We start from the raw sequence: 14971 nt of genomic DNA, 5'->3' as shown, positions 1-14971 counted from the left end.
TCTGGGACCCTTTTTGCTTCCCTGTGTGTCACAGAAGAAGATGAAGCGCTTCCAGAAACGCACACAATGAAACCTCAAATCCCCAAAGTAACATCTCCCGTGCTTTGGAGGTTGTTCTGCACGTGTGCAGTTTTATTGTGTGATGCTGCTTCAGCGGAAAAGACGCCAGCGTTTCTTTGCAGAAGGGCTCAAAGCACACTCGAGTGGATGAGCACAGAGGGAATGGGTTTAATTTGCCTTGCAGGCGTCCTTCAGGAGCTGTAAACAAGATGTGTCTGCAATCTGACCTGCGAACAGCAAACGTCTGCATTCTCCATTTGTTGAGTCCTCATTACTTTGCAGCAATTATGCCCAGCACCAATGCTGTTGGGAGCACCAGACTGTGCCTCCAAATTTTGTGCTCCAGCAGTAAAATAAACTGAAGGCCAATTAAAATGCATAATTATTCCCTGTAATGCTGAGACTTTATAGCTCTGTGGAGACAACAGGATAAATGTTTATTTCACTGACCTAGATACAACAGAAGGATATATGACATTAACATAACCGTTAGCCGTCGGTATATGAAGTCACGTACACAAAAACTCTGTGATAACTTCATATACTACAGAACCAAGTTGAGCAGAAGCAAAATGTTTTTCTGTCGTGATATTTTTAAGTGAGTCGCATTCCTTGAGTCAGATATATTTCCCAACCTAACAGCACGATGATGTCTAAACAGATTAATACAGACAGCATTTATCTTCTGTGCTCAACTAAAAAAAAAAAAAAGAAACTGCAGGGTGAATTGCTGAGATTTTGAATGCAGCTCACAGCTCTCCAAACGTCTCACCATATTTTTCTTTATGAACACTAAACAAAGTCTGGTGAGGCATCCGAGAGACCTGCTCTGTTTTCTGAATCACTCTGCATCAGGCTGGCTGCTGACTGCAAAGCAGCAGGTCTGTGGTTTCGCGCCTGCTGCTAATCAAATTAAAGAGCAGTACCCTCATCACCTCCACACAGTCTGTCACATCAGGAGATCAACAGTAAGAGAGCTCTGTAATTGGCTGGTTAAAGTGAACAGATGGTCAGTAAACTGCTCAGTTTCACTCTGGGTCAGTGGGGATGATTTAATTACTGATCAATTAAATATGAACGAGTTCATTCTGCAGTAAAGAAGTCATAAACTGGGATCTACGTCCTGATAGTAGGCTAATTCTCACCATGTGACCTGTGACCTTTTATGGTTTCGCACCTGTAGATCAAAGAGGTGTTTCATCGCCTCAGTGTCTCGGCGGCTTCGCTGCTCTTTCACGGTCATTTGTATGATTAACACTGTCGCTCGTGTGTTATCTGAGAAGTTCCGGTGGTTTCAGTCCCACGTGCTCATGTAACAGTTTATTAATCACAGCGTCTGCGCCTTCAGTGCCACCGGAAGCTAATCTTTACCTTTAAAAAATAAAAGCCCACACTCGTTTTTGCCAAAATGAGTTCTGTGTTGATTAAAAGGCGTTAAATGGGTTCATTATCAAAGTGATTCTCAAAGACAGGGCTATTTTTATATTTATATTTTATAAAACAAGTAACTTATTTCAAAAAATGTTCAAGATTAAATATCACGTTTAAGGTTATTTTATACTGCCTTAGTTCTTTTTATTTATTTATTTATTTAGTGTCCCCACTGAGTCCAAGGGTGGTGGGTGATACAAAATGCGACAGCGCTTTAGAGCAGCGGTCCCCAACCTTTTTTTGCGCCACGGACCGGTTTATGCCCGACAATATTTTCACGGACCGGCCTTTAAGGTGTCTCGGATAAATATAACAAAATAAAACTAGAACCAGTATCGAAAAAAAGATTTATTCATAACACACATGAAAAGACCTAGGAAAACAGAGTTAACAATAAAAACGATAACAAAATAACGCTGAAAACCGATAAAAACCCTGAAAACCATACATTTTACACCTGAGCCTCAACTCTCGCGGCCCGGTACCAAACTACTCACGGACCGGTCCGAGGCCCGGGGGTTGGGGACCGCTGCTTTAGAGGAGGATTACCTTATTTTGAAATTCATGACCGGAAGCATTCCCTGCTCAGTGCTGCAGACTTGACTCCTGTAAGGGAAGAAGAGGTGACCAGTTTACTTTCTCCGCTCAGAGCGCTCAAGAGACAGTAATCAGCCGTCACTAAGAGGTTTACCTGCCCTGCACCTCAGCCCTGTGTCGGTGGATTTTACAACCAAACTAGAAGAGTGGGTTTATTTCCCGGAGAATGACGGAACTGTAGGTATATATCAGATAAATCACTTTATCTTTTTTTTGTGTGGTCAGCTGTTGATTTGTGGTCATAGATTACACTTTGAGGAGATTTGTAGTTTTGTGTAACAAAAATAAGAAGAATGAAGCAGTGTGTGATTTTATTTATGAACATGTGTGTGTGTTTTCTGAGAGGCACTCCCTTTAGTTTCAGCGTGCGCTGCCTGCGCAGTTTGGCTCAACGAGCAGACAAATCTGAAGGAACGCAGTGTTTAAAAATAAAGGTTTCAGCACGTGTCCCCGACTCCTGACGTCATAAACAACGTAAAGCTATGCGTGTTTAATGAATTTAATTTCTAAAATACTTTTTTTCTGGGGACACAATACAGCCAGACTCTTATTTCATCCACCAGTCAACTCTGACTCACCGCGCAGTGACAGAATAGGCGATGTTGGACAATCGCTCCCCATCTGGGCTCGCGATGATCTAATTTCTAAGAAGATTAAGTGTTGCAGAAGAAGCGCCTTAGACATCCCCCCCCCCCCCCCCCAGACGGGGGAGGCTGACATATTACTCTATTTTATAGCACGTCACTGCTACATGTGCTGCTTCAGGAGCAAACTACTACCCAAGAGTGGAGGTCACAGCCAGGAGACACTCGCTGTAAGAGTCTGATGTTTTGTTTTTGTAAAAAATATGTATGTATATCGGCTAAAGTTTATTAATACTTGAAAACAAAAGCCTCGTGGGTCAGTCAGAGCTGACTGGACCTGTATCTGTGGCTGCATGTGTCGATTTGCTCCAATGGTACCAATCAGTCAGCTGCAGGAAGGCTTCAGGAGGACATGGGATGATCTGAGAGGCTGCAGTTACATAACGCGCACGGAGGGAGAGAGGGGAAGTTAACTAGAGTTCGCCTTCATTCAGTTTGGCAGCATTTTAGAATAGAATAGAATAGAAAAATAGAATATTTTTGATTATTATCCTCCAGACATTTATGAGCGGGTGGGGGAGGAACAGTAACGTTAAACCTAAAGCCAGAAAAAAGGGTTTGTTCAACATTAAAGACTCGTTACAGCGCACATTGCGTCACCTGGGGTTTCACATGAAGTCTGCTTTACTGTACTTAGCAATAATCGCTGTGAGTTATCAGCCAAGGAGAAGCAGGCTGGATGTACACCCACGGCACGAATGATAGATGGAAAATTAGTCACCATCAGCTCTCAGACACAAACTGCATTAGCGTGAAACCACCTTGTGGGAAAACAGCCAGATAACAGACGGAGTAAGCTTTGCTTTTATGGCAAAAATAAACGGATTAATGGAGGAGAAAATAAAAGCTTTTGTCAACAGTCGCCTGCTGAGCGCAATTACGCGCCACTCTGCGGAGAATAACAACAATGAAAGCAGCCGCAGAGTCGCGCGTTCAGGCGTGTAGTACGTGTTTGTCCCAGGAGATGACAGGACTCATGGGTGGCTCCGGTCCGTTTTGGTGGAGAGACTTTAAACAAACTGGGCCTGAGAGCAGAAACAGATGTTAGTTCGGCCTCCTCTGTGGTTGATTGCATCATCAGCAGTGGCCCAAATTCCAGCTTCCAGGAAAGGTGATGCAAAGAAATCCCAACCAGCCGTCTGAGAGTTTCTCCCTCCGTTCGTATTTAGGCTGATAGGGCGAATAGGAGTACACATGTATGTGATGCCCACCTCGGTGTGTCGCAGTGAGGCTCAGAGGTCAGTCAGTTTTATGTTGATGTTGTGGTTGAGACAGAATTGCGCTGGGAACCCACGCTTGAGCTCAAGGACAACAAACATTGGAGTCACGCTTCATCGACACTACAAAGCTCCCAGTAGGGGTACGTGTGTATAAGCGTGTATTCGTGTATTCATATCTTTGTGGGTACCAAAAATTGAAAGTTTACTACTTGTGGGGCCCAAAATCCTGGTGCCCACCAGTTTGAAGGCATTTTGAGACTCAAAATGTCCTTTTGGTGACAGGGTTACAGTCAGGTTTAGGGTGAGGGTTAGCCATTCATTTTTCATGGTTAGGGTAAGGGGCTAGGGAAAGCATTAGATGTCCCCACAAGACAGGAATACCCGACACGTGTGTGTGTGTGTGTGTGTGTGTGTGTGTGTGTGTGTGTGGTAAAAGCCAGGGATAAGAAATTGGTTTTAGAGAGATCTACTAAAAAATGAGAAGCGCTGCGATTGGTTGTCTGATCTTTTGGGAACTGGCTGCATAATTAATTGCACTCCTTGTGATCTTGTATTAAGTAATTCAAGTCTGTCCCAGCCATCAGTGTGAGCGTCTCTCTGTGTGATGGTGATGACTTCAGTGATTGAATTTCCTCACTAATAACATTACACAACAGTCTCCTCTCTGTCACTTAGATGCAAGCGAAGTTTGTAGCTCTGCGACTCCTTCTACACAAAACTGCCTTCGCTGCAGGAATATGACCACGTTTTCTCCTACAAATGGGTGACAAATTAAAATAAAAGGAAAGAAAAGTCAGGGCCAGAACAGCTTGATTACTTTGAGGCATGATTTTCCAGAGGAGAAAAGGAGTGCCATTCTTCCTCATTCGGTGTTTTGATGATGGTGGTGGGGAGCACTTTGCCAAAAACACTTCAATTACGTCAAGATGACTGTGACAGAATAGAATATGATTCATATCATTTTCTAACTAATCAGACTAGTTACTGAACCTTCAGGCTCTGTTTTCATCCCAGAAGAAACCTCCCCCATTATTTCATCACCGGATAAAAGCAGTCACTCAGAAAGGAGGCCAGCCAGCCATGCCCATCCCACAAAACTAATAATGAAGCCTGTTAGTTAGAAATTGAGTTATATCTGATACTATTTTTTTTTTTTTTAAAGCATCTTACACGTTTTATTTCATGAATTAACTGGAATAACTCGTTGAGAGTGAGTGGACAAACATGACTTTTTCTGTCACAGTATTTTTGCCAGAGTAAAAAGCCCAGCAAAAAGAGAGGCCCAGCAGTTTGTTTGCTGCTCTCAGCTGTTCCTGAGTCTGTAGGTGTTGTAATTGTAGATGCATATTGGGATTGTTAGACCATGAAGCTGCTGGAAATACGTTTTGATGGCCATGTTATCGAAAGTTTAGTTGGCAAATGTGAAAATAACAAATAAATAGCGTACAAAGCTTTGACACGTAGAGATCCATTAAAATATGGGTAAAAAATAAAGCATTTTGTCTCCTTTTCCAGGCCTTTTGAGTCAAATTTAACCATAAAACTCATAAAAATCCAGAGAAACTGTTTCTCCAGCATCTGAAGAAGCCTCCACCCTTCTGTACCAGTTCTGACCGGTCCATTATTCCTGTTTGTCTTTGTACAGTCGTGGTCAGTCTCATTATATATATATATATATATATATATATATATATATATATATATATATATATATATATTATTATATTTTTTTTTTTTTTTTTTTTTTAGTTCATCAGGTGTGGTGTTTCTTTGCTTGGACTTGTGCTGCATAAATATAACTGGTATTTTTTTGCCCCCTTTGTGTTAAAATGAGCGCTGACAAGTTAATGTCGCTTTCTTTATGACTCTCAGAGGCTCAAATTAGACGGAGCTGTTTATGATGTCATCTTAATGTTCTGGCTGTCAGACGGAGAGAGTTGCTGCCCTGCTCGGTTCCTTTGCTGCTCGTAGCTGTTTGTGCAAAGTGTTGTTGTAGGACCAGAGAGAGAAATGAAGGAAATGAGGGTGTAAATCACATCTGGTACAATAGGCAATAAAAGATGCCATAATGTCATCTATGGGATGGTGAAGTCTTGTTTTGTCCCTAATCATAGGCTTCAATTTCACCCATCAGAACTGGAGCTTCTTGGATGGGCTCATAGAACCAATATCCACATAACAACCCACATTATTTATCATTCAAAATGCTCCAAAAATTCCACTCAAGACGTGCAATTCAGTGAGGTGAGTTAGTGGAGAGGCAGCCTACACCAGTGCATGCATCCACTTGTCATTCAGATAATAATTTCAAGCTCAGAGCCTGAAAACAGGTTAAATGGGTGATTTATACCTTAAACTGGCATTTACTTGTCCAGCAGGGGGCGACTTGATATATAGAAAACGTCCCCTTCGCTCTATGACGTTGGTGAACACCTTCCCGATGAGTTTGTTGTGTCAGTTGCTTGGTTGAAGTGATACTGAACGCAGGGCAAAGTTTATTTTTGGAAATTTTGATTGTCAGCCCAACAAGGGACAATTGTTGCAAATTAGCAATAGCTATAAACTTATGTGCGTTACATCAGTTTCGTGTTTGAACTTGGACTATGTTAAACTGCACTGTTGGTCTGCATTAGAGTCACAAAGGAGGATAAAGCATGTTTCATAGCTGGCCTTAGTTGGGATATGAGTACGCAGTGACCCTCGTTTCAAAGTTGGATACCTCAGCTTGAGGCTTCATCAGAGGACTTTACCGGTGACGTCACTGCGGCTACATCAAGAGGTCATTCATTGAACTGCAGTTTCTGGCACTTCCACGTTGGTTTAGGAGGTTTCAGTAGTTGTTACAGATCAGGCCTGTATCGGCTTTTATTGACCCGTGATTATCTGTGACCTCAATTGTGTCTTTTTCTTTAAATAGTCTTGTTGGAGTTTAGCCACATTCTTACGACTCGGGAGGAACCATTTCACTTTTTACTACACTATGTTTATCCTGCAGTAATTGCTGTCGTGCAGGATAAGATCTGACATCTGAAACATGATGATGACGATGATGATGAAGAAGCATGGATGTCACCAGTGTAACGTCACCCATCAGTGGGCTTTTGAAGCCTTTTACCATTTTGACTTTTTTCAGCTGGGGGTGGAACTGAGGGAGAAACCGCTCATGATGACTTGTGAATCACAAAATAGCCACACCCTAACTCATACTCTGCTTCATCTTCCTTGTTGGTCTAATTCCTGGAAACCAAAATATTGAGTGAATATCATATAGTGTTAATTGAGACTTCAAACTCGTGATTTAAACCATAAACTCATTAAGAAAGTCTTTAGGCCTCCATAGAGGCCTGACGCTAACTGGGCTGAAAACACCTGGAGTGTTAATAATAAGTGGGGAAGTTACCCTTTCATGTCTTTGCCAGTATCGGGGGAAGGGTTTGAGGTGTTTTCACCCGTCAGACACTGTCTGAACTTCCGATTGCTCATCACAGAAGAGAGCCGTGTGTCTTCATCCCGGAGATTTGAGTTCATCAGACCATCGTGTGTCAGAGCTGAGCTAATTAAAACAGACGGTACAACAAATGATTCAGGTCTGCTTAACTGGAGCCACTTTATTTAACTGCCCGGACCGTTTCCCTGCACCATCCTTCAATACAGACAGCAATTTAATTTTATACTGTTCACATGCTCATTAATGCAACTCTCGACATGATCAAGACGACCTGTTAAAAGTCAAACTGAGCATCAGAAAAGGGAAGAAAGGTGATTTAAGTGACTTTGAGTGTGGTGTGGTTGTTGGTGACAAACGGGCTGGTTTGAGTGTTGCAGAAGCTGCTGATCTGCTGAGATTTTCTTACACAAACATCCGTAGGATTTACAGGGAAGGGTCCAAAAGAGAGAAAATGAGCGTCGGTTTTCTAGGCAAGAATGCTTTGTTTATGTCAAAGGTCACAGGAGAAGACCAGACTGCGCTGAGCTGACAGGAAGGCAGCACTAACTCAAATAGCTGTGCAGAAAAGCATCACTGAGCATGCAGCACATCAAACCTTGAAGGAGATGTGTTATGGCAGCAGAAGACCACAGTGCGCACTCCTGTCAGCTTTTCTTGGCACGCTTTGGGCTCCTTAGTACCAACATTTAAAGTCCTCAGTCCACCTGAGTGTTGCTGCTGACCACGTCCATCTCTTTACAGCCATGCTGATCTACTGATAACTGCTTCCAGCAGGACAACACACTGTGTCGCACACCTCAAATCATCTCAGACAGTTACTCAAGTGGCCTCAATCCAATCGAGCACCTTTGTGATGTACTGGAACAGGAGATTCACATCATGGATGTGCAGCTGATAAATCTGCAGTAACTGTGTGACGCTGTCAACTAAATATGTACCAAAATCTTAGAGGGAAGCTTGCAGCACCTTGTTGAACCTGTGCTATGAAGAATTAACGCAGTTCTGAACGAAAAACCAGTACTAGCAAGCTGTACCTAATGAAGCGTCCGGGGAGTGTATCTGTTGTTTTTAGCAGCTTTTAAATAAGATTTCACTTCTTTTTTCACTCCGATATCTAAAAACCACCAATGCTCAGTGGGCTCTGTTTTGACAGAGAGGATAACTACTTGTAATGTTATTAAAACACATCCAGTTGGTTTGATTAAAAGAATAAATGAGAGCTGCATAGTTTCTAATCATTTATCAGCACAGTGAAGTTTGACCTCGGTCTTAAATGAACCTGAACCCAGAGCCACACTCTCTGTTTTCACACTCTGAATGCTGGTTAAAGAAACCTCCCCCTCTCCTTCTGTTCACTGAATTTGAGAAAAGCAAATTTCACTTGTGTTGCATGTGTTTGCTCCTGTTCGTTTGACTGTTTTTATTCCAGGGTGTAACCTGTGAGGAATCTTTTTTTTCCACATAGCAGTGTTTTGAAACTTCAGGCCTCATTAAAGCGTGTCCCCTGGGTGGCCTGCATGTGTCGCAGGATACATGTTGCAACGCGAAAAGACTCCACCAAAGCTGAAGTTCTCCCGTTTGTGCCGGTGGTTTCCCAAGAACTCGTTTGACGGGGCAGCTGGAAAATACCAAAAGACGGAAATAAAATCCTGATAACTGATGAGAGTTTGTCCCAGAGCAAAATCACAGGAGGACTGAGAATTTCTGAAGAAGTGAAGCAACTTGTATAAAAGAAGCAAACAGTTCAATCTCAAACTGAACTCAAAGTTTACTCATTTCAGACCCTCTTTCAAATTTCAAGCCGCATGTTTTTTGTACTCTAACCTGACCTCAGTCTGACCCCAGTGTGAGATTCACAGGTCCCCTTCAGATGCCTCTGTGATGTGCTGGAAACTCTGAAGCTGAGCTAAAAATCTCACTCTGGTATTTTTAATGTTTATTACGTATTTAAAAAGCTAAAGAAAAATAACCACGACTGAGTCAGAACTGATAAGAGTCATCAGAAATACAAAGATTTAACACCGGGACAGTAACGATTCAGAGCTGCACAAATCAACCCTGCTGATAAACAGTTTTTTCACTCAGACGGAGGCACGGATATGACTCAAGACGGCAGATTTTATTTGTTGAAAGAGATCTGTTTAAGCAATCCAAAGTATTCTCAGTAAACGCACCCAGTGAGGGTCGGGCAGTCACAAGAAACACATGACGGCTGTGCGATTTAAAGAAAAATGTTTTTATGCTCATTGCGAGCGTGCTTCTCTCATTTCTAAACACGGAGACCGCACATAAAGCAGCAATTTGACTCACAAGATCTGAAAATTATACAAGAAAACAAACTATTCAAGACCAAATTCTTCCAAAGGTTGAAAGTGGGTCAACTGGTTTTTAACATACAACCAGATGGCTCTGAACTGGTTCTGCTGTTTCTGTTTTTCTAAACGATGCATGGAAAGCTTTTCTCTAATTCGCCTATTAAATGATGGAGGCTTGTCTGAATGCAAGTCTTTGGGTCACTGAAGAAGCAAAAGCAACAGCTCTGTGCAGCAGAGACGGTGTCAAAAATGACAGCGAGAGAGCGAGTGTAGCTTTTACCAAGGGAAGTACTGCCGTTTCCAGGGTTATTAAAGTAACCTTAAATAAACTAAAATCAAAAACTAAAACAGTTGTTTTTTTTTGTTTTTTTTTTTTAAGATCACCCAATCTAAGGTTTATGCCTCAGCTGCCCTAAATTAACAGAACTGGTAATTAGCTATTATTTTTGTCTAATGGTAATTTACTCTTTAAATTTTTAATATTAAATTATAATAATTGTTGTTATCTGTGAATTTTCAAATGTACTTTTACCAAAAATACTGAAAAAATATTAAAACATTTTTTTAATTAAGACACCAAATTAGTTTTTTTGCAAACACGAACAATAAATTAGTTTTAGCGGTTGAATGCTTGATTAATTTCTCACTTCTCAGGTTGCCGGCTCAGATTTGGGTATCTAAACGTAAATTCAGTCTTTTTTTTCTGACAGATATCTAAATGATTTGTGTACTTGTCTTTATGACAGATGCTCTAATACATTTTTTATTTTTTTTTTAAGCACTGTAGGTGTAAAAACTGGACTTCAGTGAGTAAAAGGACTGGCACTTGACTCTTTTCTGCTCTTACTGAACACACAAACTGCTTTTTACTACTGGCCTCTTTCAGCCATTCACACTAGCTGGTTTTTTCCATTCCTAAGCAATTTAACACAGATGCATAATGTCAGCGTGTTACTGAGCATAGAACAAATTCTCACCTCAGACACTTTGTCAGTATCGGATATTTCCCTGTTTTTTCACCCCTTTATTGTTTTCTAACCATTGGTGAGGCGACTCTCAGTGTTAGTAGGTTTAATCTGCTATGACTGAAGTAAAAGAGTGGAAACTGAAGAGCTGTGGATAAACTGTGGTCCTGAAAAACCTGCACTTCTACATGTTTAACCAGTTAAATAACTGGAGTTCTGATCTCGAGGCTTCGGGTGTTCCCTGTGTCTTTCTCGGGAAAGACACTTTATTTCCTGATGAGATGCTGTGATTAGGCACGAGGTGTTTTGAAACCGACAGTTTCAGTGTGGTAATTTGTTTCCACTGACGAGGCTGAGGGGTCTTTGGGAATGCAAGACTAATGCGTGACTCTGTAAGAGCAGCCCGAGGACCTCCAGTCACACATTTTCACACAGTGTGGGGCAGGCAGGGCCCTCTGAGCAAACACTGTGGATTCTTGGAGTGTTTTCCTTCAAGTGTCCTCTGGCTATCTGAAAAAGTGCTTGTAAATCTCCCCCCGGCTTCATTCCTCACTCTGTCCCATCTATCTGCTTTTCCTCTCCCCCTCGATCTCTTTCAGCCGCTTTTTGACTCCCTTTTCGCTCTGATTTCTCCTCACAGATCTCCAGTGTTTTGATGTCACATTCCTGAAGTTTCTGAGGAACTTGGAGGACCGACCGGGCAGCAGACGGCGAGGCAGCCAGAGATCCCACTCTTGATCCCCTGCGCTCGGCGTTCGCTTTGATATGGATTTTCTGCGTAGGAGGGGAAGACAGAGGGAGCTGATCTGAGATCAAGACCTTTCTCCTCTCCCTTCCTGAGTCACATGTCAGTGTGAGGCTCAACCGCCGGGTTGCTATCGCTACTCTGACCGACCTAAATACTTGTTTACTCGCTTGGAGAAGCAGAACAGACTGAATATCTGAGCTGAGAGTGGGGAAAAACAGCCAAGAGAGCTTCTTATCAACTCAGCACTGTTTGCTTCCCGCTGAATTTCTCCTGCTGGAGCTCAAACGGCCCGAGGAACCCAACCGCCACATCAAGATGCCTGCAAAGACGCCCATGTACCTAAAAACAACGACTCCCAAGAAGGGAAAGAAGCTGAAGCTCCGGGACGTCCTCTCAGGTGATATGATCAGCCCCCCGCTGGGCGACGTGCGTCACAGCGCACACGTAGGGCCCGAAGGCGAGGGCGACATGTTTGGAGACGTGGGCTTCCTCCAGGGTAAGATGGACATGCTGCCACCCACGAGCCGGACGCAGAACGGCCACGCCCGCTCGCACAGCATGGAGAGAGACTTGGGAGAGGGCCTCACCGCGAAAGATGACGTGCACAGCTACGCCTTTAACGGCTTCCATTACCAGCACTCATCCAGCGGCCTGCTGAAGAACACCATCTCCATGCCTGTGTTCATCGCTCACGAACAGGCTCCACCCAAACCGCCGCGCCTCCATCTGGATGGTCCCTCCCACCACCATCAGCAGCCTCCTGCGGCTAGCCCCAAACAGAACAATGGCTGCAGCCAGAGAGACGGTCAGCGCCAGCAGCACCCGACTGTGTCGCTCTGTGAGAACGGCGTGGTGGGTCGCTTGGCGTCCGAGCCTTGCCGTGACATCTCCCTCTCCCCAGCCATCCGCAGACTCGTCCCCTCCTCCGGCTCCCTCTCTGAGGGCTCCTCCGAGGACTCCATGGCAGAGATCTGCGGGCCACAGGACGTTCGCCGGGGCCTCAGCCTGGACTCCGACACTTACCTGAGCAACGAGGATCTTCGGAGCGAACGCAGCGAGTCGCCCTGCACCGTCTTCCACCACGCCGGCCTCACAAAGCCCTCTGGTGTGTCGCGCTCTGACTCCATTGCGGGGTTGAACCTGGATCTGGGCCCATCCATCCTGGAGGATGTGTTGAGCATCATGGACCGCTACAAAGCTGAGGACAACCACTGCGAGCTGTGATTGAGATTAATGAGACAAAAAGATATATTTATACATGGTTTAATATATCCTTTAAAACTCTGAACAGACTGATGGAGACAAAAGATGGAGGGACTGACGGAGGAGGGAGGAGAACTTTTTTTTTTTTTTTCACCAACTCCTGAGAGCCGAGTCTGAAGGTGATAAAAGACTTCAAGAAGCTTGAAATGCAGGACGTTGCTGCTCGAGCCTTCAAAGCTGAACCTCATGCACATAGACATTTAAACTATAACACGGGGTTGCCAACGGTTACATGCACACCATCATTCTCACGGTGTCCAAACAAACCTGCAGACCCTCCTTTATTTAAAACAAATACACCCATTTGCATCTATTTTTGGGCAGGTGTTTTCTGCCCATTTTAGAACCAAAACAGGTCCATAAGCATCCTGTTGCTTTCAGCTGATGGGGGAAGTCTTTCCTGTGAGTGTATTAAATACCTGCAGCTTCACAAGGATACATGTGGGAGTCCCCACAGCGAAACAGCTGCACATATTTAACCAAACAGTCCAACAGAGCTAACTGTATTAGTTATTTAGAACTATTAATTAACCCTGCAACAAAGCTTTTCAAAAAAACTTTTCAACTTACAGTGTTTATGGATGTTTACCGTAACAGCAGGCTGTATAGGAGGACGACATCTTTAATCATTAATTTAACCAATAAAATAAGCCAAGAGGCGTTTAGAATTTTTACCAGCAAAACAAATTTGGCAGATTTATCCTGAAAATTACCTAAAATACGTCGCTGCTCCTCTTTCTGGGTTATTTAAAGCGAGGAGGCATCCAAAAATGACACAAAAAAAGATTATCGTCTTTTAAAACTGTCCCACATTCTGAGACAGCTTCCCACATTTTTAATGGACCTAGTATAGAAAAGTAAAACAGCTGCGCTGATCCACAAGTACATCCCAGCTGAGAGCGTGGGATAGAGAAGTGTGCAAAACGAACAAGTTATCAGAGGAAATGCAGGCTGTCCTTCACCTGTGACATGCATCATTTTTGTGTGTTTAATTGTCCCACATAAACATCGCTGCCCTCATCTCACCCCAACTGAGAGCAGAAAGTTGGCAGCCCTGCTCCAAGTTAACCAGCACAGTTGCAGTAACATCACCACTGCTCCCTTTAATCTGTATCGCCTGTTAATCTGACTCTCACTGAGGATTTCCTGCTCACTTCTCTGCAGAGTCAAATATATTTGTCTCCAGATCGGCCTGGGAAAACAGGAGGAATCTCCAGCTGCACAGCTATTAATTCTTTCAGGATAAATGTGTATTTATGCAGCAGAGTTAACATTGCATACATAGACTAAGCTACAAACTGCTAATACTACTAGTTTAATGCTGCAGGTTAAATTCTTCATCTTTGCTTTCTAAGGTGTGATTTGGGGATGAAATGTTGACATCTCCACTCTTTTACATCAACTCTGCTGCTGCTGACTTTACTGTCATCCTCTAATATGATTGTATCCCATTTAATCAACATTTCACTGGCAGGTTTAACCTTGTGTTATTTTTTTTGTTTTTTGTTTTTTATATATCATCAGAGAGAAGCTGGGTATGCTTAATGTTGGTGTTGTTTAAAAGCTTTAAGGGTAAGAATAAGAAAAGGTGCTGCTTTGAGTTTTGAGATATGTCTTTATACATGCTGTGGCTCACTCTCTGCCTCCCTGACGTTCACTGTCTGCATGTTCACAGTAGCCTATTATTCAAATGTCATCTATGATGTATAATTAATCTGTAAATGTACGAATAAAATGTTTCCTACTGCAAAAACTTTGCGGTTGCTTCTTTGCAGACACACACTTTACAGACATTAACACTAGTAGGCATACTTTATGGGTGTTTTTCACATGCAGCGATGAGGTGAATAAAGATTTCCAAACCTGAACCACAGTGATGTAACTACAAAAAAAATACAAAAAGATTGAAATTTAATCTGAAAACTATTAAAAATGAAACCACTAAAAACTAGTTTTCAATTCAGCGCAGGTGCAGTAAAAGTGTAAATCTGTATAATAAATGTTAATATGTGTGAAACTGAAGAACATGGAAAGCAAAAAACAACAACAAAGGACTGTAATTTTGTTGACTGGCTATTTAAAATTATTTATTAATATATTCTGAGAATTCAGATTGCTTTGTTTTGGTAGCGGATGAAAAACTCATCCCAATAGGAGTATTTTGAAAGGACTGTAGTGATTCTAGTGTGCACAAGGGCGATTTTATTGCCATGTGCTGCCCCCGTGTGGTCATTCTTTGGAATGGCAACTCTTTAAAATGACTAAAATCTCATTAATGCA

At 42.7% G+C, this 14971-nt stretch overlaps 1 protein-coding gene across 3 annotated transcripts; it reads left to right on the top strand.

Annotated features, from left to right (window-relative positions):
- Nucleotides 1–2111: 2111 nt before the first annotated feature.
- Nucleotides 2112–13454, top strand: LOC146654610 (cdc42 effector protein 3). 3 transcript variants are annotated; one of them, XM_085380091.1, is made up of 2 exons: nucleotides 2112–2265; nucleotides 11321–13454. In XM_085380091.1, the coding sequence occupies exon 2, from the start codon at nucleotides 11744–11746 to the stop codon at nucleotides 12650–12652; it is 909 nt and encodes a 302-aa protein (XP_085236217.1). In that variant the 5' UTR covers nucleotides 2112–2265; nucleotides 11321–11743; the 3' UTR covers nucleotides 12653–13454. The 3 variants fall into 3 exon arrangements, with proteins under 3 accessions (XP_085236217.1, XP_085236216.1, XP_085236218.1); XM_085380090.1 differs by having other exon boundaries at nucleotides 2119–2269; XM_085380092.1 differs by lacking the exon at nucleotides 2112–2265 and adding an exon at nucleotides 2320–2902.
- Nucleotides 13455–14971: the final 1517 nt, after the last annotated feature.

The sequence above is a fragment of the Rhamphochromis longiceps genome, linkage group LG14 (genome assembly GCF_057381845.1).
Source record: "Rhamphochromis longiceps isolate RC_006_pf linkage group LG14, R_longiceps_female_GT1.1, whole genome shotgun sequence".
In the NCBI taxonomy this organism is placed as follows: Eukaryota; Metazoa; Chordata; class Actinopteri; order Cichliformes; family Cichlidae; genus Rhamphochromis; species Rhamphochromis longiceps.
Note: the sequence above shows the minus strand (reverse complement) of the source record. Positions and strands in the feature narration are given on the sequence as shown.

Excerpts from the sequence above, each read along its gene's own strand:
- LOC146654610 (XM_085380091.1), top strand. The coding sequence starts at position 11,744 with ATGCCTGCAAAGACGCCCATGTACCTAAAAACAACGACTCCCAAGAAG.